The 21860-nt window shown below is 45.4% G+C and overlaps 1 protein-coding gene across 1 annotated transcript; it reads left to right on the top strand.

The window, feature by feature from the left end:
- Positions 1–8166: 8166 nt before the first annotated feature.
- On the top strand, positions 8167–8961 carry LOC134206662 (uncharacterized). The gene has a single exon (XM_062682389.1). It carries the CDS (start codon positions 8167–8169, stop codon positions 8959–8961), a length of 795 nt encoding a protein of 264 aa, XP_062538373.1.
- The last annotated feature ends 12899 nt before the right edge of the window (positions 8962–21860 follow it).

Below are 21860 nucleotides of genomic sequence, written 5' to 3'. Positions count from 1 at the left end.
CACCTCACTTCCCTCCAATCATCCGGAACAATGTTGCACTCCAGTAACTGATTGAACAAGTTCAATAAGCGCCTCTTCGCGACGTCTGGGAGGTTTTTGAGCAAATTGAACCTGATTCTATCCATCCCTGGAGCGGAATTGTTACATGAAAGGAGAGCAAGTGAGAATTCAATCATCGAAAAGGGACGATCCATATCATCCCTGTCTGCAAAAGCATCACGTAGCTCTTGCCTCACCGGTACCGAATCCGGACAAACTTTCTTTGCGAAGTCAAGTATCCACCGCGACGAGCTTTCACGATCTTCGTTTACGGACGACGCGTTGCGCATTCTTCTCCCGACGGTCCACAGAGTTTTCATTGAAGTCTCGCGCGATAAACCTTCAACAAAAGTGCGCCAATATCCGCGCTTCTTCACTTTGACCAGTTTCTTGAACTGGATTTCGAGCGCGGTGTATCGTTTGTGAAGAACTATCGCCCCGTGTTTGAAATTCTTTGAACGCGGCGGATTTCTCGCGATAAAGTTGCGTACACTCGATGTCCCACCACGGACTGTAGGGTTCCCTACGAACCGAAGCTCCTGGCACCGGCCGACGTTTGCCTGAAGAGTGCTTTCAAGAATCAACTGCGATAGAAACTTGTACTCTTCCCGCGGGGGAAGTGCTTCTATCGACTGTATGCCATCGCTGATGGTGTCCGCATATTTGCCCCAATCGATGTGCTTCGTTAGGTCATATGAAAGATCGATGGAAGCAGATTGCTTATGTCCATTGGAAATCGAAACTTCGATCGGCAAATGATCACTACCATGGGGATCTTGTACCACCTTCCAAGTACAGTCCAACGATAATGAGCTCGAACAAATGGAAAGATCTAGACGGCTATCTCTTGCTGGAGGAGCCACTCGTGTAACTTCTCCTGTATTCAAAATTGACATATTGAAGTCGTCGCAGAGGTCGTATATCATTGATGAACGGTTGTCGTCGTACAGTTCCCCCAGCCTGTTCCGTGGGAGTTAAAATCTCCCAGGAGCAACCGTGGCTCGGGCATAACCGAGCAGATGTGCGAGAGATCTCTTCGAGATATCGCGGTGTTTGGAGGAAGATATATCGAGGCGATACTGAGGTCTTTTCCTCGAATAGTCACCTGACATGCGACAGCTTCGGTGCCAGACATCGGCGCAAGATCGACTCTATAGAAGGAGTGCTGTTTTTGATCCCTAAAAGCACCCCTCCATATCGATTTGCCCGATCGCGGCGGATTATGTTGAAATCAGGAAAATGAAGGTTCACATCTGGTGTTAGCCATGTTTCACATAAAGCAAAAGCATCGCATTGTAATTTGTTAACTAAAAATTTAAAAATATCTAATTTTGGAAGAATACTTCGACAGTTCCACTGTAGAATCGAAATCATGTTTGTACCCTTCGATGACTAAGTTAGCCATCGAAGGGTACAAATGACTCGAGGAGGGGCATTTTTGAAGCCAGCTGCTTCAGGAGAGGAGTCAGAATAGGAAGAACAGTTTTGACCATGTTCTTCACGGGGTCGGAAGCATCAAAGAAGTTGAGGATGAGCTCCACGATGCCAGAAAGTGTGAACATTGGAGCGCTCGGGAGTTCTTTTGCTCGCTCTGTATGCTCTCTTTCTGACTGAGAAATCGCAAAAAAATGGTGCATCTGGGAATTTAGATGTTCCCGGAAGCGGTGGAAACTCTCAATTATCCCGATGTGAAACCACAAAAGTTGAACGTTTTTGAGTTTTTCCTCCCGCTTTGAATTTGACCATGTTGGATTGGGGCTCACTTTGAGGCTGTTTTCTAGACTTTTTCCAGGGTCGCTGGCTCTGTTTTATTCTCTTCCTCGTTGAGCCATTGAAAACAAAGGGAACCCCATTTCCAACCTCGGAGTCAGAGCTACCTTGATCGTCCAAAGGAAGAGACGAGTAGATGGTGTCAGAAACGAGTGGAGGAGCGGCCTTCCTCAACATTTCGGCGTAACTTCGCCGAGAACGTTGCTGAAGAGACCGCTTCTGGTGGATTCGCTGCTGTATGTACGTTGGGCAAGCTTCAAGAGCATGTGGAGGGCTTTCGTTACAATAGACACATTTCGGTGCCGTCTTGCACGCGCCCTCCACATGCTTCTCTCCGCATGATGCACAGCGAGGTTTATTGCAACAGTACTGAGCGGTGTGGCCCAGCTGCTTGCAATTAACACAATTCATCACCTTCGGTACATACAGCCGAACAGGTAGACGAAGTTTGCCAATCACTACGTAGTCAGGCAGTGCGGACCCGGAAAAAGTGACGCAGAAAGAGTCAGACGGGGAATAACTCCGCTTCTCTCCCTCCTGCGACACCGAATACATTTGTTTGCAATCCAGTATCGCAACAGGAGGCAAAGAAACGTTTTGAAACGACCGAAACCTTGTTTCAAATCGTCGCATGTCATACTTCCTCCGTCACCACCCCGCGATCTCACACACTGCTGACGGTAAATACACGAGAGTGAAAAGCTCACAGGTGACAATCTCGTTGGCCTGTTTGCGATCACTGACCGTGACACGGAGTTTACTGGACCCAACCATGTCAATGGTCGTGACAGACGAAAATCGCTTTTCCAGATCTTTGCTGATCTGGCTGATATTCAAACGTTTGCCTTTGGGTCGAAAAAACAACATACGGCCCACTAGAGTCGTGAGGGTAGACCTTGGGACGGTGGCTCGTAGAGGAAATTTTAGCGTTGCTGGTGTCCATTTCGTTTTGGTTTGGAACACCTGAGTGCAACGAAACATCTGACATGGAATACGAAGTACCCCGCCAGCTTCGCCTTCGCGCATTGCGGACACGAAATGCGCCGCTGCAGCGAGGCACAATCTCTTTAAAACTAAACAATTATCACAAGGGCAGAAAAAACACACACACAAACAAAATAATGATTTGGGACAGAGGAAGACGAGTAAAAAGAAAGAAAAAACTATTCCAATAAGATGGAGAAGAGAGGAGAACAATGAGAGGGAGCTCTTAAATACTTGCGTTCACACTGCTGTGTTGCCGGCTAACAGTTCTGGCAGCACACACTAGCTCGATGGACACTCGCCGGTGGTGCGGTCGAAGCGAACCACGCTATTGTTGGTGTTCTCGCCGCACCCAACACTGCAACTGGGTGGATGGATGGTGGCAGGACTGCAGCGTCTGTGTTGGTGGAGACGCACGATGGATGATGACTGTCGGCGTGGGACGATGATGCCTGCGTCTGCGATGGACGCCGAATAAACTGCAAAGTTTTGCGTAGTTGCAAAACCAACGAAATGGCTACTTAACTGCTACAGCTAAGCACCACTTCCACTCAAGCACTATGCTTCAAAACACTTTCGGAAAAAAACCACTACCTGTACTTCAGGAAAAAAAACCGAATGAGAAGCAGACCGTACGCGGACTTACAACCGTCTCGCACGGATGCTCGACGTGGAATCATATTTTATAGTTGTATCAACAAATAATTAACATCATATTTATCAACAGCACTAGGCAATATATTCAACTTGAAGGAGGTAGGATTGGCTTCCGTCATAGCTAAATCAGCTTTTTGCTACGTTTTGATTATTTTGGTTTAGCTTTAGAGACGTTCTTTTATTACAAGTAAGACAGTTACCTCTCTTAGAAACAATGGGTAAATAAATCTATTCACGCAATTCGAAAAAGATTGCGATAGTAACATTGAAATAGATATCGAGATTTCTCAAACTTTCCAGAAAGAGGTATTATACTTGGTTTTGTATGCTGCCGTTATACGCAAAACCTTACTATGTTCGTAAGAATCCCAGCAAATATGTGGCAAATTAGCATATGTCGTAGATTATCCTTTAGCAACTTCGAAAGCCGCGCAACTTGCAGTTCCATGATTCAAGGTTCCAATTGTGATCCTTTTTCGTCCTATTTTGGTTGTTATCAATTGTGTCGACTCGTATCATCGTTGTTCGTAATGATTCGCCGCCTGCAAGGCAAGATTGATTCGAAACAAAACCATACTGTCTCGCCGACAGTCTGACCCCACCAGGGAATTAAATATCCACCTTCATGAAGCAACTTCAACCATAATTTTGGCAAACGTCGCATGATTACCCTAGCAGCACTCATAAACAGAATAACAAAACATGATATGAACTTGATTGATATAAGAGATAAAACAACAAGGCAACAATGTAAACAATTGTACCGAAATATCATTTAAGTATCAAGATATGTTATGAATTAGAACAAGCCAATAGCACATGCTATATATCACTTCTTACAAATAGCATAACTTGATATTTGCATGATATTTTAGTAAAAAAAAAATATAGTTTGGTCTGATCTGATCTCTTATATCAATCATGTCCAATAGAGAAGATTTGATACTATTGAGCTATTTTCCTCTGCTCGGGTATTCAAAACATAAGGCTGTCTTACTCAGTTTTCTTCTTCATATACTCACTCAAAGGATTGGTATTGAGAAGGTTTACTCACTCACTAATATAAGGTATAAAGTAAAAGATAGCTTTCAATCTTCTCCGCTGCTTTCCCGGTTACCGTAAAGTTGAAGTTGAAGTTGAAGTTTTGCAGGACTTTGCACGTTAAAACTTCGTACTGCCCTTCTATGAGGTCGACGATTTGGTCAGAAACTCACTTGAGTCAAAGGGGACACCACAGATTTTCGTAGTTTAGGCGATCGAAAGCTTTTTCGTAGTCAATGAATACCAAATAGAGAGACTCTTGGAATTCGTTCCAGGATGATACATAGCGCGACAATATGGCCCACGCATGTTCTTCAGTGACAGAAATCTGCCTGATGTCGTCGGAGAGTTGTGTTTTTTGGAACCTTTACTAAGACGCCCTACATCCTACCGGCCGTAAAATTGGGGAAGGGTCATTTGGCCGAATGCCACTAGGCCGAAAGTTGTTTGGCCGAATATACCATTTGGGCGAACAGACCATTAGGCCAAAAGCCATTTCGCAGAATGGGTCATTTGGCCGAAAAGGTCGTTTAGTCGAAAGAGTCATTTGGCCGAAAGGGTCATTTGGTCGAAAGCGTCATTTGGTCGAAAGGGTCATTAGCCGAAAGGGTTGTTTGGCCGAATAGGTCGAATGGCCAAAATGGTCGTTTGGCCGAAAGGGGCATTGGACCGAAAGGGTCATTTGGCCGAAAGGGTCATTAGGCCGAAGAGGTAATCTGGCCGAAAGGGTAATTTGACCAAAAGGGTATTTTGGCCGGAAGGGTCATTTGGCCGAAAGGGTCGTTTGGCCGGAAGGGTCGTTTGGCCGCAAGAACCATTTGGCCGAAATGGTCATTGAGCGAAAAGTTTCATTAGGCCGAAAAGGTCATTTGGCCGAATAGGTCATTTGAAAAGTGATAAATGAGGAGTGAGGAGTCCTTTCGGCCAAATTACTTTCGGCCAGATGGGTTTTCGGTCTAATGATTTGTTCGGCATAGTGGCATTCGCCCAAATGGCTTTCGGCCGAATGGGTTTCGGCCAAACGACCCTTGTTTTTTACCAACAGTTTCACTCCAAATGATACGCATGACAATTATTTCTTACAACCATTTACAATAGCTAACTTAGTCTAGATCTAGTTTCAAGCATTTGAACTAGCATTTCTAAACCTTTCTAAAAGTGAGACAGGGTGAGGGAAAACCTTTTCCGAAGAGTGTTACGACTCAAGTGAAAATCGAATTCATTTGAGCAGCGATTGAAAATTCGGCACATGCTCAAAAATGGTTCGTTGTGGCCGTAATTCGTTCGGGCACCGCGGAGGAAAAGAATTGTCATCTAGAACAGAAGAGTTTGTTGGCTGACGTTGGGGAAATTCAGCTGGGACAAAAGAGGAGGCAGAGTCAATGTTTGAAAGTAAAGGTCTGCTACAAATAACGCACAGAGCGGTATCACGGCAGAACCGGCAAGCGTAAATCTATTTCGATTAACCTACAGCGGTCCTCATAACCAGGCAAGAGTGCAGGGTTTCTCCACAGGAGAGTGACATAGAAGACGAACCGTACAGATTTACAGCTGAACTGATTCAATACGGGAAATATTATTCTGATAGTAAAATGCCCAAACTACAGATGAATATTCTAAAGTGGATGAAGAAATGAAGGAGTCAATGAAGAGATCCAACTGCGATTACAAAAATAGTGTATCTTGTACACCGTTTACGATCTAAAATAATTTGAAGTCGTCGGCAAATGATAGTTTAAAACACTTGAATAGCAAGTTAATGTCGTTCAGGTAAACTATAAAAATTAAAAGAAGGACCAAGATGGCATGACAACTTGGGGAACCCCTGAAGTCACAGGAAAAAACGAAGAAAAAACATTCGCAAATTTTTATCGCCATTTTCGGGTTTCCCAAATAAGATCTGAGCCAACAAAGAATTTTGTCAAAAGCTGATGAGAAGTCAGTATATATTGAATCGATTTATTGTCCTTTCTGAAGAGCTTTTGCATAATAATCGAAGAGTAGGTAATCAAAGTTAGTATTTGTAGATCAGCAGATCAAAACCATAGTTCAAAAGGCAATTTGTAGGATAGGAACTTTAGAACAACTAGTTCAGGAACTGAATTTTGACATGACACATAGCGCTGCTATGCACCACGATGATTTTCAACCTCTTTTCTTATTACCTTTCTTGAAGACAGGAGAAAAGTGTATGATTTTTCTAATATTCCGGAAGAACTTCTAAGAACATAACGATGAGTTCAATAGGATTTACAAAAGGTAACGACAAACTTGAAGAAGAACATTTTTTAGAAAATAGATGAAGAAATACTACTATCCGGGCCCGAACTGGTATGATGATTTTAACGCGACGAGCAGCATTCATCGACGTATTCTGCCGGCTGACCTTCAATAAGGATGTTGACCGACTGGAGGACGGAGGGGTACGCTGTCAGTAGCTTGCTGTACTAGTTGCTCAGTAACCGACTGAATAGAAAATACACCGGAGAATTGCTTAAGGAAAAGGTCACATATTCCCTCTGTACGCGATGAACGCTTTCTCGGACACCAACATCCAGCAGCAAAACCTGAAGGGGCGTGGTCTCGGCTCGCATATGTCGGTAGCCGTTGCAAACAAATCAATTATAAAATAGATGTCCCATTCAGTTTCTGTTCATTCTGTTCATTCATCGCGGGCAGGTGAGGCATTCATCAAAGAATAGGACGAGTCGTGACGTGTGCGGTCGGCACCGGCATTTGTGTACGCACATTGCACATTTCGTCTGGTGTGGCGTTTGCAGCAGTGGTGTGTGTCGGTACAGGAAGTGCCGTGGTCCTTCATGAGAGCCGATTGGTGGTGGTGGTTGTGTGGAGCACGACTGTCAGTGGGTGGTGGCTGGTGATCGTGTCAATGGTGGATACGACCGTCCGGATCATCGCTATCGGTGGCTGTGTTAGAGGAGATCATAACAGTCGGTTGGAATTTCTGGTAGCTGTGGTGTGTGCGTGTACAGCTATCGGTCATACGTCGTCCTACCGCTGGCGGCTTCGGTGGTTTGCAGCTGGTGGTACTTCCCGTCGCAGTCGGTGGCTCATCCACAAGGTAAACGTTCCTCCTGCACTCCATATTGGGTGAATGTGCAACGATAGGTGGTACTTAAGGTACGACTGTGAGAGACTTGTATACCCAACATTGGTCCCAAAACAGACGGATAATTACCAGTAAAATACATCCATTCGCGAATATCTTGAACCATCTAAATAAACTTTTTGTCAATCAATCGCGCTTTAATCGCAAAGTGATTAAGAAAGTACGAGTAATACCCATTATTAGTGAAAAAAGTGACAATATAGTGAACAGTACAGTGAACAGCAATTGCCTTGAGTGAAGAAGTGATTGCCCTAGTGGAGTGTACTGAAGTGAACGAAGTAACCATGGAGAAGATGAAGCAGTTGATACATCAGCGCGGTCAAGTGAAAGGGCGAGTAACGAAAATCGTTAGGAAGCTTAGTGAAGCGGCAGATGAACCGGAAACCACGAGTTTTTCGCAGTTGAAGGCATTAGAGAAGAAACTAGAACTGAATTACTCCGTGTACACAACGAAGCATGACTTGATCATTGACATGTGCAACGGTGAGAATTTGGAGGAACAGGATGAGAAGATGGAGGAGTTCGATGATGGATGATGGATTCTGATGGATTTCTTCCGTAGTAATCCCGCACCGACTAACGTTGGAGCACCTCAAGTAATCGTCACCCAGCAACCTCTAAGGACACCGATTCCAATGTTCGATGGAAAGTACGAAGGTTGGCCAAAATTCAAGGCGCTATTCAACGACCTGGTTGGAAAGTGCGGTGACTCCGATGCAACTAAGCTACAGTACCTTGACAAAGCATTGATTGGGGATGCTTCTGGTATACTGGACGCTAGAATCATCAATAACAACAACTACCTGCACGCGTGGAAGCTGTTAGAAGAGCGTTTTGAGAATCCTAGAGTGATTATTGATACTCACATATCTGGTTTGCTGTCTATGAAAGCAAATCCCAAGCAGAGCTACAAGGATTTGAGATCACTAATCGACACGTGCAGTCGTCATGTGGAAGGCCTGAGGTTCATGAAACAGGAGGTTGACGGAACGGCGGGACTCATCGTAGTGAAATTATTAGAAATTATGTGCCTGGATGGAGAAACACGGAAACAGTGGGAGCAAACCTTGGAGCATGGCGAACTTCCCGATCTGGATGACACCCTGAAGTTTCTCCGAAATTATTGCCAGGTACTCGAGAGATGCGAGGTAGACATGGCGTCAGCAAAGATAGCATTTAAACCACTTGCAACCGGAAGAACAGCCGCCCAACCGAGAAATTCGCATCCAGTGACTTCGAGTTCATCGGATAATGTGTGTGAATTATGTGAAGGTCAGCACAGCAACTACAAATGTTCTAAGTTCTTGAGCATGAGTATCGATCAGCGTGTTAAAAAGTGAAACAAATTGGATTATGTTTTAACTGCCTTCGTAAGGGCCATCAAAGCAGAATCTGTCCCTCGGACAAGGTATGTTCGAAGTGCTCTAAAAGGCACTATACAATGCTGCTTTTCGAGCAGGTGTCCCAAGCTGAAACGGAGCAACAGAGTGATAGCGGAGAATCTGGTTCAACCGAAGTGAAGACAGTATCAACATTGCTCCCGGAAAATCCTGGGTCCACAGTATGTTCTAGTGTTCAGCGATGAGCGAAACAAGTGCTTTTGATGACGGCATTGGTGAATGTAGTGGCGAAGAGTGGAAAGTCCTTGAAATTACGTGCTCTTCTTGATTCGGGATCTCAAGTCAACTTGATCTCTGATTCCGCCGCGAAGCTACTGTCTCTTCCAAAGTATCTAGCCAATATTCCTGTAGTGGGCGTGGGTGGTACTCGATCTCAGATTCGACATCATGTGATCTTGAAGCTATTCTCTGATTATTCTAAATTCGAGAGTAATGTGGACTGTTTGGTGACAACGAGAGTGACGGGGAAGATTCCATCCGTTGCAATCAACATCTCGGAATGGAAGTTTCCTCCTGGAATTGTGTTGGCCGATCCCAGTTTTAATGAATCGAAGAATGTGGATCTACTGATTGGTGCGGAGCTATTTTTCCAAATTTTGAAGCAAGCGCAGTTGAAGGTTTCCGAGGATTTGCTTCTACTTCTGTATGAGAGACCCAATTCAGGTGGGTTATGGCTGGTGCTATAGATGAAGTCGATGATGAAGTCGTAAACGTGTTATGCGCAACTGATGAGGACCCAGTACTGAAGAGTATTCAAAGATTTTTTGAACAAGAGGAGCTTCCAGAGGAGAGAGTACTCACGAGTGAGGAAGAAGCGATTGAGGAGCATTTTCGTTCAACGTACCATCGAGATGAGCAAGGCCGTTTTGTGGTTCAACTTCCGTTCCGTGAATCTCTCAACCAATCAGGGGATTCTCGGTCATTAGCAATGGGAAGATTCTTGTCAAGTGAGAGGCGCCTGGCCAACGACCCTGAGATGAAGAATATGTACCAATCCTTCCTTAAGGAATACGAAGATCTCGGCCACTGTCATGAGATTCGCGAGGAAGACGATCATCCTGGTCAACAGAGTTTCTACTTTCCGCATCATACTGTCCTTGAACCTTCAAGTACTAGCACAAAGTTACGTGTTGTGTTTGACGGAAAGGCGAAGTCTAATGGTTTATCTTTGATAATCGGCCCTAAGATCCAGAGTGATCTGTTTTCTATCGTGCTCCGTTCCAGGAAACACGTTTATGCATTTTCAGCTGATGTCGAGAAAATGAATAGACAGGTGAAAATTGATCACAGTCAAACCCGATATCAAAGAATATTTTGGCGAGACCAATCGAATGAACAGTTGAGGGTGTTGGAATTGACAACGGTGACCTACGGGACGTCACCCGCTTCATTCCTAGCCGTAAGGTCTATGCTACTAGTTGCAAGAGAAGAAAAAGTTAACTTTCCTGCCGCAGCGCAGGATGTGACGGAGGATTGTTACATGGATGATGTGTTGAGTGGTGTTTCTACTTTGGACTCTGCAAAACAATTGAGATCCGACATTGAGGAGCTTCTGAAGAGAGGAATGTTTCCAGTCAGAAAGTGGTGTTCGAATGACGAAGATGTGCTTGAAGGTGTCCCCGAGCAGGACCGTAAAACCTTGGTGCGCATTCAAGATTCAAGCACCAACGAGACCATTCGGGCCTTGGGTATTTTGTGGAATTTACAAAGTGACATGTTCCTGTTTTGTAGAAACCCTGAATCTACCCCTATTGACGGAAGCGTGACGAAAAGAAGTGTACTATCCCTTATCGCAAAACTTTTCGATCCGTTGGGCCTCATATCTCCTGTCATAGTATTTGCCAAATCCATCATGCAGCAAGTGGAGTGATGGTATTGGCTGGGATGATAAAATTCAGGATGAAGTGTTGGATAAGTGGATGATTTTCCAACATTTATTTATCATCAGACTAAAGCCGGAGTGGCCTGTACTGCACATAAAAGACTTCTCCATTCAGCTCGGTTCATGGCTGCACTTCGCCAACCACGCAGTCTGCGGAGGGTCCGCAAGTCGTCCTCCACCTGATCGATCCACCTTGCCCGCTGTGCACCTCGCCTTCTTGTTCCCGTCGGATCGTTGTCGAGAACCATTTTCACCGGATTACTGTCCGACATTCTGGCTACGTGCCCGGCCCACCGCAGTCTTCGATTTTCGCGGTGTGAACGATGGATGGTTCTCCCAACAGCTGATGCAACTCGTGGTTCATTCGCCTCCTCCACGTACCGTCCGCCATCTGCACCCCACCATAGATGGTACGCAACACTTTCCTTTCGAAAACTCCCAGTGCGCGTTGGTCCTCCACGAGCATCGTCCAGGTCTCGTGTCCGTAGAGAACTACCGGTCTTATAAGCGTTTTGTAGATAGTCAGTTTGGTACGGCGGCGAACTCTATTCGATCGAAGCGTCTTGCGGAGTCCAAAGTACGTACGATTTCCAGCCACTATGCGTCTCCGAATTTTCTCTGCTGGTATCGTTATCGGCGGTCACCAGTGAGCCCAAGTACACGAATTCTTCAACCACCTCGATTTCGTCACCACCGATAGAAACTCGTGGTGGGTGGCTTACATTGACCTCTCTTGAGCCTCTTCCTATCATGTACTTCGTCTTCGACGTGTTGATGACTATCCAATCCGTTTAGCTTCGCTTTTCAGTCTGATGTGAGCTTCCTCCATCCTCCTCAAAGTTACGATGCCATGATATCAATGTCGTCAGCGAAACCAAATAACTGGACGGACTTCGTAAAAATCGTACCACTTCGTGTCAATCCCTGCCTTTCGTATTACTCCCTCCAAAGCGATGTTGAATAGCAGACACGGAAAGACCATCACCTTGCCGTAACCCCTCTACGGGTTTCGAAGGGACTCCGGAGAATGCCCCTGAAACTCGAACTACGCACATCACCCGATCCATCGTCGCCTTGATCAACCGTATCAGTTTATCCGGAAATCCGTTTTCGTGCATTAGCTGCCATAGCTGGTCCCGATCGATCGTATCATATGCGGCTTTGAAATCGATAAATAGATAATGTGTGGGCACCTTGTATTCGCGGCATTTCTGCAATACCTGATGTATGGCGAACACCTGGTCTGTGGTAGAGCGTTCACCCATAAATCCCGCCTGGTACTGCCCCACGAACTCTCTTGCAATTGGTGTTAGTCGACGGCATAAAATTTGGGAGAGTACCTTGTAGGCGGCGTTCAGCAATGTGATTGCGCGGTAGTTGCTACAATCCAGCTTATCGCCCTTTTGTAGATGGGACACGACACCTTCCATCCACTCCTGCGGCAGAACCTCATCCTCCCAAACCTTGGTAATCACCCAATGCAGCGCTCTGGCCAGTGCTTCACCACCGTGTTTAAACAGCTCTCCTGGTAGTTGGTCAACTCAGGGGCTTTGTTGTTTTCAGCCGGCCGATCTCCTCCTGGATTTCCTGGAGATTCGGAGCCGGAAGTCGCATGTCCTGCGCGCGTGCTCCTAGGTTCATTACCATACCGCCACCGTTGTCTGCCATATCGCCATTCAGGTGCTCTTCGTAGTGCTGCCGCCACCTTTGGATCACCTCACGCTCGTTCGTAAGAAGGTTCCCGTTTATGTCCTTACATATCGGGCTGTGGCACGTGGCCCTTACGTGAACGGTTCAACTTCTCATAGAACTTTCGTGCGTTATTAGCGCGGAACAGTTCCTCCGTCTCTTCACGGTCTCGATCTTCCTTGCTGGCGCTTTTTCCTCCGGAAAATCGAGTTTTTGTCTGTTCCGCGCCCGTTTGTATCGTGCCTCGTTCGCCCTCGTGCGGTGTTGCAGCAATCTCGCCCATGCTGCATTCTTCTTCCTCAACTAACTGCTCACATTCACCGTCATACCAGTCGTTTCTCTGATCCGGAGCCGCCGTGCCTAGTGCAGCGGTTGCGGTGCGTCCAATGGCGGATCGAATATCTCTCCAGCCATCTTCAAGAGATGCTGCGCCTAGCTGCTCTTCCGTTGGGAGTGCCACTTCCAGCTGCTGCGCGTAGTCTTGGGCTAGTCTACCGTCTTGTAGCCGCCCAATGTTAAGCCACGGCGGACGACTCCGACGCGTCTTGATCACCGTCGAGAGTTTTGAGCGCAGACTTACTGCGACGAGGTGGTGGTCGGATTCAATATTCGCACTGCGGTAAGTGCGTACGTTCGTGATGTCGGAGAAGAATTTTACCGTCGATTAGAACGTGGTCGATTTGGTTTTCCGTTACTTGATTAGGTGATTTCCATGTGGCCTTGTGGATATTCTTACGGGGGAAGAAAGTGCTTCGGACTACCATTCCGCGGGAGGCTGCAAAGTTTATGCATCGTTGGCCGTTGTCGTTCGCTACGGTATGCAGACAATCCGGTCCAATGACCGGTCTATACATTTCCTCCCTTCCTACCTGAGCGTTCATGTCACCGATGACGATTTTGACGTCCCGCAGTGGGCATCCATCGTATGTCTGCTCCAGCTGCGCATGAACGCTTTCTTTCTCGTCGTTGGATCTCCCTTCGTGTGGGCAGTGCACGTTGATGATGCTATAGTTGAAGAAACGGCCTTTTATCCTCAGCTTGCACATCCTTGCGTTGATTGGCTGCCACCCAATCACGCGTTGGCGCATCTTTCCCAGCACTATGAAGCCGGTTCCCAGCTCGTTGGTGGAGCCACAGGTTTGGTAGAAGGTAGCCGCTCGATGCGCGCTTTTTCCACACTTTCTATCCTGTCCAGCAGATTTCCTGCAGCGCTACGACATCGAAGGTTGCGGGATGTAATTCATCGTAGATTATCCTATCGCAACCTGCGAAGCCTAGCGACTTGCACTTCCATGTTCCAAGCTTCCAATCGTGATCCTTTATTCTCGTCGCCTAGGTCGTTGCCGATTGTATCGAGTCGTATTATCTTCTATGTCGTTCGTAATAGTTGTTTTTAAAGGCGGCTTATTGGGCCTGCGCAAACCTCCTGTCTCGTCGGAGGGCCGTCGTGTCAGGGCTGTTTAGCGTCCCACCTAACACCAGTACTTGAGCTTGTGCGCTTTGAGCGGCACACGGTCGCTTTGGCGGAGCCTACTTGCGGATACATGCAGCTTTTTATAGAGGTTTAACAGGGCCCACTGTCAAACCCCACCACATCCTAGGCAGGCACCACAACTCGCAGATGGCCTGGGGAGGGATCGTCAAGCCCTTGGACATAGTCCCTGCTGCCCCTAAATTGATTTTCCAACATGCCCTAGTGAAATTGAACGAAATAGAAATTCCTAGATGTGTTGTGGTTCCCGAAGCGCATCGTATCAAGATTCAAGGTTGCTCTGATGCATCGTGTATTGCCTGTGGTTCCTGTATATATTTGCGATGTATCCGGGAAGATGGAGTGGTATCAGTTAAATTGTTATGCAGTAAGTCAAGGATCGCTCCTTTGCGGCGTCTTACGATGCCTAGATTGGAACTTTGTGCTGCCGTTACGCTAGCAAGATTGGCTAACGCAGTGATACCTATCTTGAACATCAAAATCGATGATGTGAAACTGTGGAGTGATAGTCAAATTGTGCTGGCCTGGATAAAGAAGAATCCAGATCAACTCCAGGTCTACGTCAGAAACCAAGTGTTGGATATTGATAGATTGTGTAGTGCCTATGAGTGGAAATACGTCATGTCAGAAGATAATCCAGCAGATCTAGTGTCCAGAGGGTGTTATCCAGAAGTATTCCGACGTTCAGATATCTGGTGGAATGGCCCACCATTTTTGCGACATATTGACTACGAGATGCAGGAGACTCCGGTGATTCACGACGACGAATTGCCAGAGTTAAAGGCGCAACTATGTAATCCAGCGGTCTAGATTGAGGATGAACCTGTATTCCAGCGGTGTGGAACCTTTTCGAAACTCCAACGCGTATTGGCTCAGGCGGTGAGATTCACACGGCTTGTTAGAATGTCGAAAGAGAATCGTGCAGATAACAAATACATCTCTGTGCAAGACATACAAAAGGCGACCTTGTACATAATACGAGCTCTACAGAAGAGAGAATTGTGTGAGGAGATTCAGTGTGTTCTGCGAGGAGAGTTACCAAAACGACATGCGAATCTTCAACCTGTCTTAGATAAAGAAGGATTGCTACGTGTAGGTGGTCGGCTGCAAAATTCTAAACTTCCGTTTGACGCCAAACATCAATTACTTCTTCCGCAAAATCACCGAGTCACGGAAATGTTAATTCGCAAATATCACGAAGAGAGATTACATGAAGGGCCATCCGGCCTGCTGGCAGCGATACGTCAGAAGTACTGGTTAATCAATGCTAGATCTGCCATTCGGAAGGTGACTCGGAGCTGTGTTAAGTGCTTTAGAGTCAATCCAAGAGGAGTGCAACCTTTAATGGGAAATCTTCCTGAGGAACGTGTGAACATTGCAGCAGCATTTGAACTCACCGGAGTTGACTATGCCGGCCCTATGGTAGTGAAGGAAGGAAGGTACAAGCCAAAACACATCAAGGCATACATCGCGTTGTTTGTGTGTCTTACGACGAAATCAATTCATCTCGAGCTAGTTTCGGATTTGACTACGGAATCATTTCTCTCTGCGTTGGATCCGTCCGTAAAATAATGTCGGACAATGCAACCAATTTCGTTGGAGCTTCTAACGAGCTTCATCAGCTTTTTCTAATGTTTCGTGACGAGATCGAAAGAGTGAAAATCAACGATTTCTTGCTCAAACGGGAGATGACCCAAGTGAGCCGCTACCGATAACCCCTTCTCATCTTATGTTTGGCAAACCATTGGAGCCGATCCAGAAGCCTTCGTACGCCGGTATAGCGGCAAATCGTTTATCGCGCTATCAATATTTGAATCATCTGCGCGAACAGTTTTGGTCGAGATGGTCGCGTGAATATTTGTCTACACTTCAGTCAAGGGCAAGATGGGCAAAAAGTGAACCAAACTTGAAAATGGGTACCATTGTGCTACTAATGGAAGACAATCTAGTTTAATCAAGGAGGATGGGCCAAATTGTTGCACTTTACCCAGGTAGTGACAATGTGATTAAAGTCGCCGACGTCAAGACCACAACGGGCATTTTTCGTCGCTCTATTCGAAAATTGGCACCTCTTCCTATTGCTGACAACGTCGAATCATCGATTCCTGTTTTGGAATAAGATTCCAACTGGCGCGAGTATGTACGCGATGAACGCTTTCTCGGACACCAACATCCAGCAGCAAACCCTGAAGGGGCGTGGTCTCGGCTCGCATATGTCGGTAGCCGTTGCAAACAAATCAATTATAAAATAGATGTCCCATTCAGTTTCTGTTCATTATGTATTCAAACTTTGTTCAGTTAACATCAATAAACAGTAAAAATTAAAAGCAGTGTTTTCTTCAAAGAGAAGAAGATCCCCGAGAAGCAGCTGAGTGGAAGCGAATCTGGTCAACAAGGCGACCAACGTCTGGATGCAAGCTTCGCCCCAGAGTCGGCGAACGTGGTTGTGGCATCTTGTCGCTTACTGCCGCATATAGTCTCGAACATCGCGGAGCAAGGAGTGAGCATTGTCAGAGCAGGGCGAGTCGTGACGTGTGCAGTCGGCACCGGCATTTTTTGGTACAGAGGGGTGTTGGCGGTGGATCGCTGGAGCGGATGCCAAAAAAAGAGTTAATATAATTTTCTGAAGCCATTTTGGCTTTCGGCATTGCTCCTGGCACATTCATTGCACATTTCGTCTGGTGTGGCGTTTGCAGCAGTGGTGTGTGTCGGTACAGGAAGTGCCGTGGTCCTTCATGAGAGCCGATTGGTGGTGGTGGTTGTGTGGAGCACGACTGACAGTGGGTGGTGGCTGGTGATCGTGTCAATGGTGGATACGACCGTCCGGATCATCGTTATCGGCGGCCGTGTTAGAGGAGAACATAGCTGTCGATTGGAATTTCTGGTAGCTGTGGTGTGTGCGTGTACAGCTGTCGGTCATACGTCGTCCTACCGCTGGCGGCTTCGAGGTGGTTTGCAGCTGGTGGTACTTCCCGTCGCAGTCGGTGGCTCATCACAAGGTAAGCGTTCCCTCCGATAGGTGGTACTTAAGGTACGAGTGTGATGGAACGTACACACGGTCAAGCACTTTGACCAACATTGACTCCACCTCTCGTTTATTCAAACATCCATCAAGTTTTACAAACAGCGACACTAACAATCAATTTATTCGACCAACAATATCACACACGAACGACCGAAGCGCCAACTTGAGCGCCAACCATCAAAAAATATATGGGGGTTTGTGCAACTTCACTACAAATGCTCAAACATGTTCGGCGAACCTTGACTCCACCCCCGACAACTCAAACCAAAATCAAACCGTTTTAATTTTTTCCAACCGAGCCGCCAACTGTCAAATGGTTGTTCGAACAACTTCACACACGTTCAAACAAAGCAGTAACCGAAGCGTTTTCTTGGGAGCGGAGTCAATGTTCGTCAAACTGCTTGACTGGTGTGTACGTTGCATGAGAGACTTGTATACCCAACACCCTCCGTGGATGTTTGTTCTATGAGTCCATTCGTCATGACTGTTGGAAGGCCAGATTCTTTTCGCTGTTTGTTCAGATAGTTTCAAAATCCTTTTGGGTTGCAACAAAGTTTTTGCTAGATTTTTCGTTGATACGCTTGAGCTTGAGCTTGAGCTTGAGCTTGAGCTTGAGCTTGATTGACTGCTCGTAGTTGCTACTCCATTATGACCAGATCAGCTGTTCTTGCACAGGGAACCAACAGATGTTTGCATGGGACTAGCACACATCTTCAATGTACAAGTACTGGTGATCTCATTTGTTAGGTCATACTGGCGCCTGCCACGTCAGAATGCAAGTCAATGTAGGGAAGGGAGAGGAAATGATGATGCAATCACTCACCCACTGCAAGCCGAATATACCTCTGCACTTGCCACGAGTTCATGCGGAATTTTTTGGAATTTCTGGGTTAGGTTGGAGAGGCAGAGGTCCGTCTTGGTTAACGAGCTGCCAATGTGATAGATAGGAGAAGGTAACTGATGGAATTTCTAATTGGATGTAGGAAACGAGCTCTATAGTTCATTTCCAATTCTAGCAGATTACTGATAGAATACACAAGTTGAAGGTATAGGAATAGTAATGGAAACGGTATGGAAGTCCATTTCCAGTTCTAGCGATTGCTGGAACATGAGAAATAAAGAGAAAGGTACAAAGTAGGAGAATGGAACGGACCTGGGATTGAACCCACGACCTCCTGCGTATGAGGCAGAAGCAGTAGCCATATGACTACCAAGCCCGCTTCGAAACAAGAAACAAGAGAGATTTTATTACCGACCGCGCAATGCAGAACACAATAATTCGGCCGACGGCGCGATCGTTCTGCTGTCCGAAACAAGAGAGATCACACACTGAACTGATTAATTTTATTACCGGCCGCGCAATGCAGAACACAATAATTCGGCCGACCGCGCGATCGTTCTGCTGTCCGAAACAAGAGAGATCACGCACTGAACTGATTAATTTTATTACCGGCCGCGCAATGCAGATCACAAGAATTCGGCCGACCGCGCGATCGTTCTGCTGTCCGAAACATGATAGAACACGCACTGAACTGAATAATTTTATTACCGGCCGCGCAATGCAGAACACAATAATTCGGCCGACCGCGCGATCGTTCTGCTGTCCGAAACAAGAGAGATCACGCACTGAACTGATTAATTTTATTACCGGCCGCGCAATGCAGATCACAAGAATTCGGCCGACCGCGCGATCGTTCTGCTGTCCGAAACATGATAGAACACGCACTGAACTCTTTTGCTAGATTTTTCGTTGATACGATTCAAAAAGTCTGTTGTTTACACGCTTATATCGTTGGATGGAAAGATAAACTGCTTTGCTAAACCGAGATTTGTAATTGAAATATTTCCTCAAGGCGGACCTTTTGATATTCTTCAAACGTTTCAAGTAACTGTTGCTCCAGGTGGGCTTATATGAGAGGATGATAGGCATTTGGGGACGAATTGGTCAATAGAATACAGAACAATATTTGATACTAATGTAACAGTAGTTACCATTTTTAAAGTCGTAGTAGATGCTTTGTACTGGATCGGAGAAGATGCAAGACGTGGTGCTATTCAGTGTAATTAGCACTGATACTACGCTAAGACACTACTACCTCAGCATGTGTAGTCTATACACAAACTACAGCCATGCTTCACGGTGACGATAACGGTTAACCACTACGACACTCCTCCCTCAGCATAAGCCGATCACTCAATCTTCTGCCGAAGCAGACCACCCGCTTCTTCTTCTTCTTCTTATTGGCATTACATCCCTACACTGAGACAGAGCCGCCTCGCAGCTTAGTGTTCATTAATCACTTCCACAGTTATTAACTGCGAGGTTTCTAAGCCAGGTTACCATTTTTGCATTCGTATATCATGAGGCTAACACGATGATACTTTTATACCCAGGGAAGTCGAGACAATTTCCAATTCGAAAATTAACTAGACCGGCACCGGGAATCGAACCCAGCCTCCCGCAGCATGGTCTTGCTTCACTCTAACTTTCACCTACTCAGTGACTGAGTAAAATTGTATTGCCATCTCTTTTCTTCCCACGGAAATTTTACTCAATTTCCGTCAAAAGCAGGATTACTCATAGTTTTAAGTTATCCTGCTTTTGACGGAAACTGAGTAAAATTTCCGTGGGATAGAAAGAGAGTGCAATACAATTTTACTTAGTCACTGAGTAAGTGAGAGTTAGCGTATTTGTCGCCGCGCGTCTTACCGCACGGTAAAAAGTTACTATTTTCAACTATTTTAATCAAAATCAAGTGATTCGCACTATTTTTAATACAATGTAACCAATTTTGTCCATGAAAAGTCACTATTTTTAACTATTTTGATAAAAATCCAGGGATTAGCACTATTTTTAATACAATGTAATCCAATTTTTGTCCATGAAACCAACGAATATTTCCATATACATTAGCGCCACCGATGCGGATGGGCTCCGGAACAATATGATCTGCGATAGTTTCCTATTGACCTCTTGAACAAATTTGTGGAAAACTGCAACTTTCTAAATCTTGCGGATTCCAAAATGTTATAATTATATTACCATGAACAACGAGTTGGTGAGCACCAACCACGAAATTTGTATAACAATCACTTGCTCCGTCGTTTTGAGATCTTAACATCTCAGACAAATCTTGGAGGACAGAAACATTTGTGAGTCCCAAAATTGTTCAAATCGGTCCACTGACGTCTGAGATATAGCGATTTGAAAATAGCGTTCCGACTGTTTTCGAGGCTTGGTCATTCGTGTAAGTAAAACCTTACTCGGTCGGAGGAATGTTAATAAACACATGTTCGTCCAATCGCGAAACAAAAAAAATAAAGCACCAATTTCGTCGCTTCGTTTTGCAAACATGCGTGAAAAACTCACAACAATGAGAAACAAATCAAATTCTTTTACATTGGATGGACATAGGAGCCATGAGATGAAGTCCAGGAGCAGTAACTTTACTTATTATGAATATATTCTTCACCCTCTACTATCATCAGCCTTACTATATCTTGTAATCAATCCTAAGCTTTTCTAGGAATCTCGAAATATGCTGACTTCAGGACTATCAGAGCACCGCATTTATCTTTGAGTACATAACCCATTACCTTACATGTATATTACTCTAACTTCTCTCGCGAGACAGCGATACAAGAAAAGCATCGAACCACGCATTTAGCTGGGTTTAATGTTTGTAATAAATATTATTTTAAAATAATTGATATTTATTAGCATTACGCTGTCGTAATTGCACCACTGTGTGTGGCAAAACGATGTTCCGCCGCCGCCGTTATCACCGTCATCATCAACGCGCCACCATCATTACTATCACGAGCCAAAATTTGTGGCCTGTCAGCAGAGTGCTTAACCGCACTTACATAGGTATTTGCGGTGCGAAAGGAACTAAGGTGAGCATAAATGAAACGTTCAACGTCGTAGGATGGGGAAAAGTGTTTGAAGCCCTTTTATATTATAATGCATTGATATTATCATCGAGCAAAAGTCGTTTGCCGACTAAGAGAGTGTAAAAATTATCATATTGTATCGTAAAAATGTGCAATGTAAGAGTGAGTTAATTTAAAATAATTTTACAATAAATTCATTTAACGTAGCTTCTCACTAATTTCAAATCCATTGAACTACCATGGTGCATTACTCTTAATCTTCTAAATTGCTTTATTCATCGTATCCCATCACAATGGACGGCAGTAATACAAAAGCGATCACAATTTCTCATATGAACTGTTGCCCCAGGGCAAATGTGTTCATAAATAGCAACTACACTCCACGATGGAACGACAAACCAGACGTGACACTTTGAACCTCCGTGGGCCAACAATGGAAGAAAAGGTCACATCCAGAATGGTTGCACTCTGCAGGCTCTTGGCTTGGCGGGAAGCAGCGCCCCATTCCACTTTACCGTGATATTTATGCGAGACCAACATTTTTCACACTTATGCTCGCAATTCGATCGAACAATGCTCCTATGTTCGACGATTCATATTCATCCGTTACGGGTGGTGTGACCATCGCAAATGGGTATTCATGGTTGGAAAAGTGAAGTGAATTAAAAAATATACAGCCTCCAGGCATTGGATTGGAGGTCTGTAATTTTCTTCCTACCGCCACGGTTGTTGGTCTACGATTGTGTTCGAATAGAGTAACTGGCGATGATTAATATGTTTAAAAATGAAGTATAATATAAAAAAAAAAATAATTCGCCTAGCGGTAATGATGCCTTCTCGTCCATTTCAAAAATAGT

This window comes from Armigeres subalbatus, chromosome 1, assembly GCF_024139115.2.
Source record: "Armigeres subalbatus isolate Guangzhou_Male chromosome 1, GZ_Asu_2, whole genome shotgun sequence".
Classification (NCBI taxonomy): Eukaryota; Metazoa; Arthropoda; class Insecta; order Diptera; family Culicidae; genus Armigeres; species Armigeres subalbatus.
Note: the sequence above shows the minus strand (reverse complement) of the source record. Positions and strands in the feature narration are given on the sequence as shown.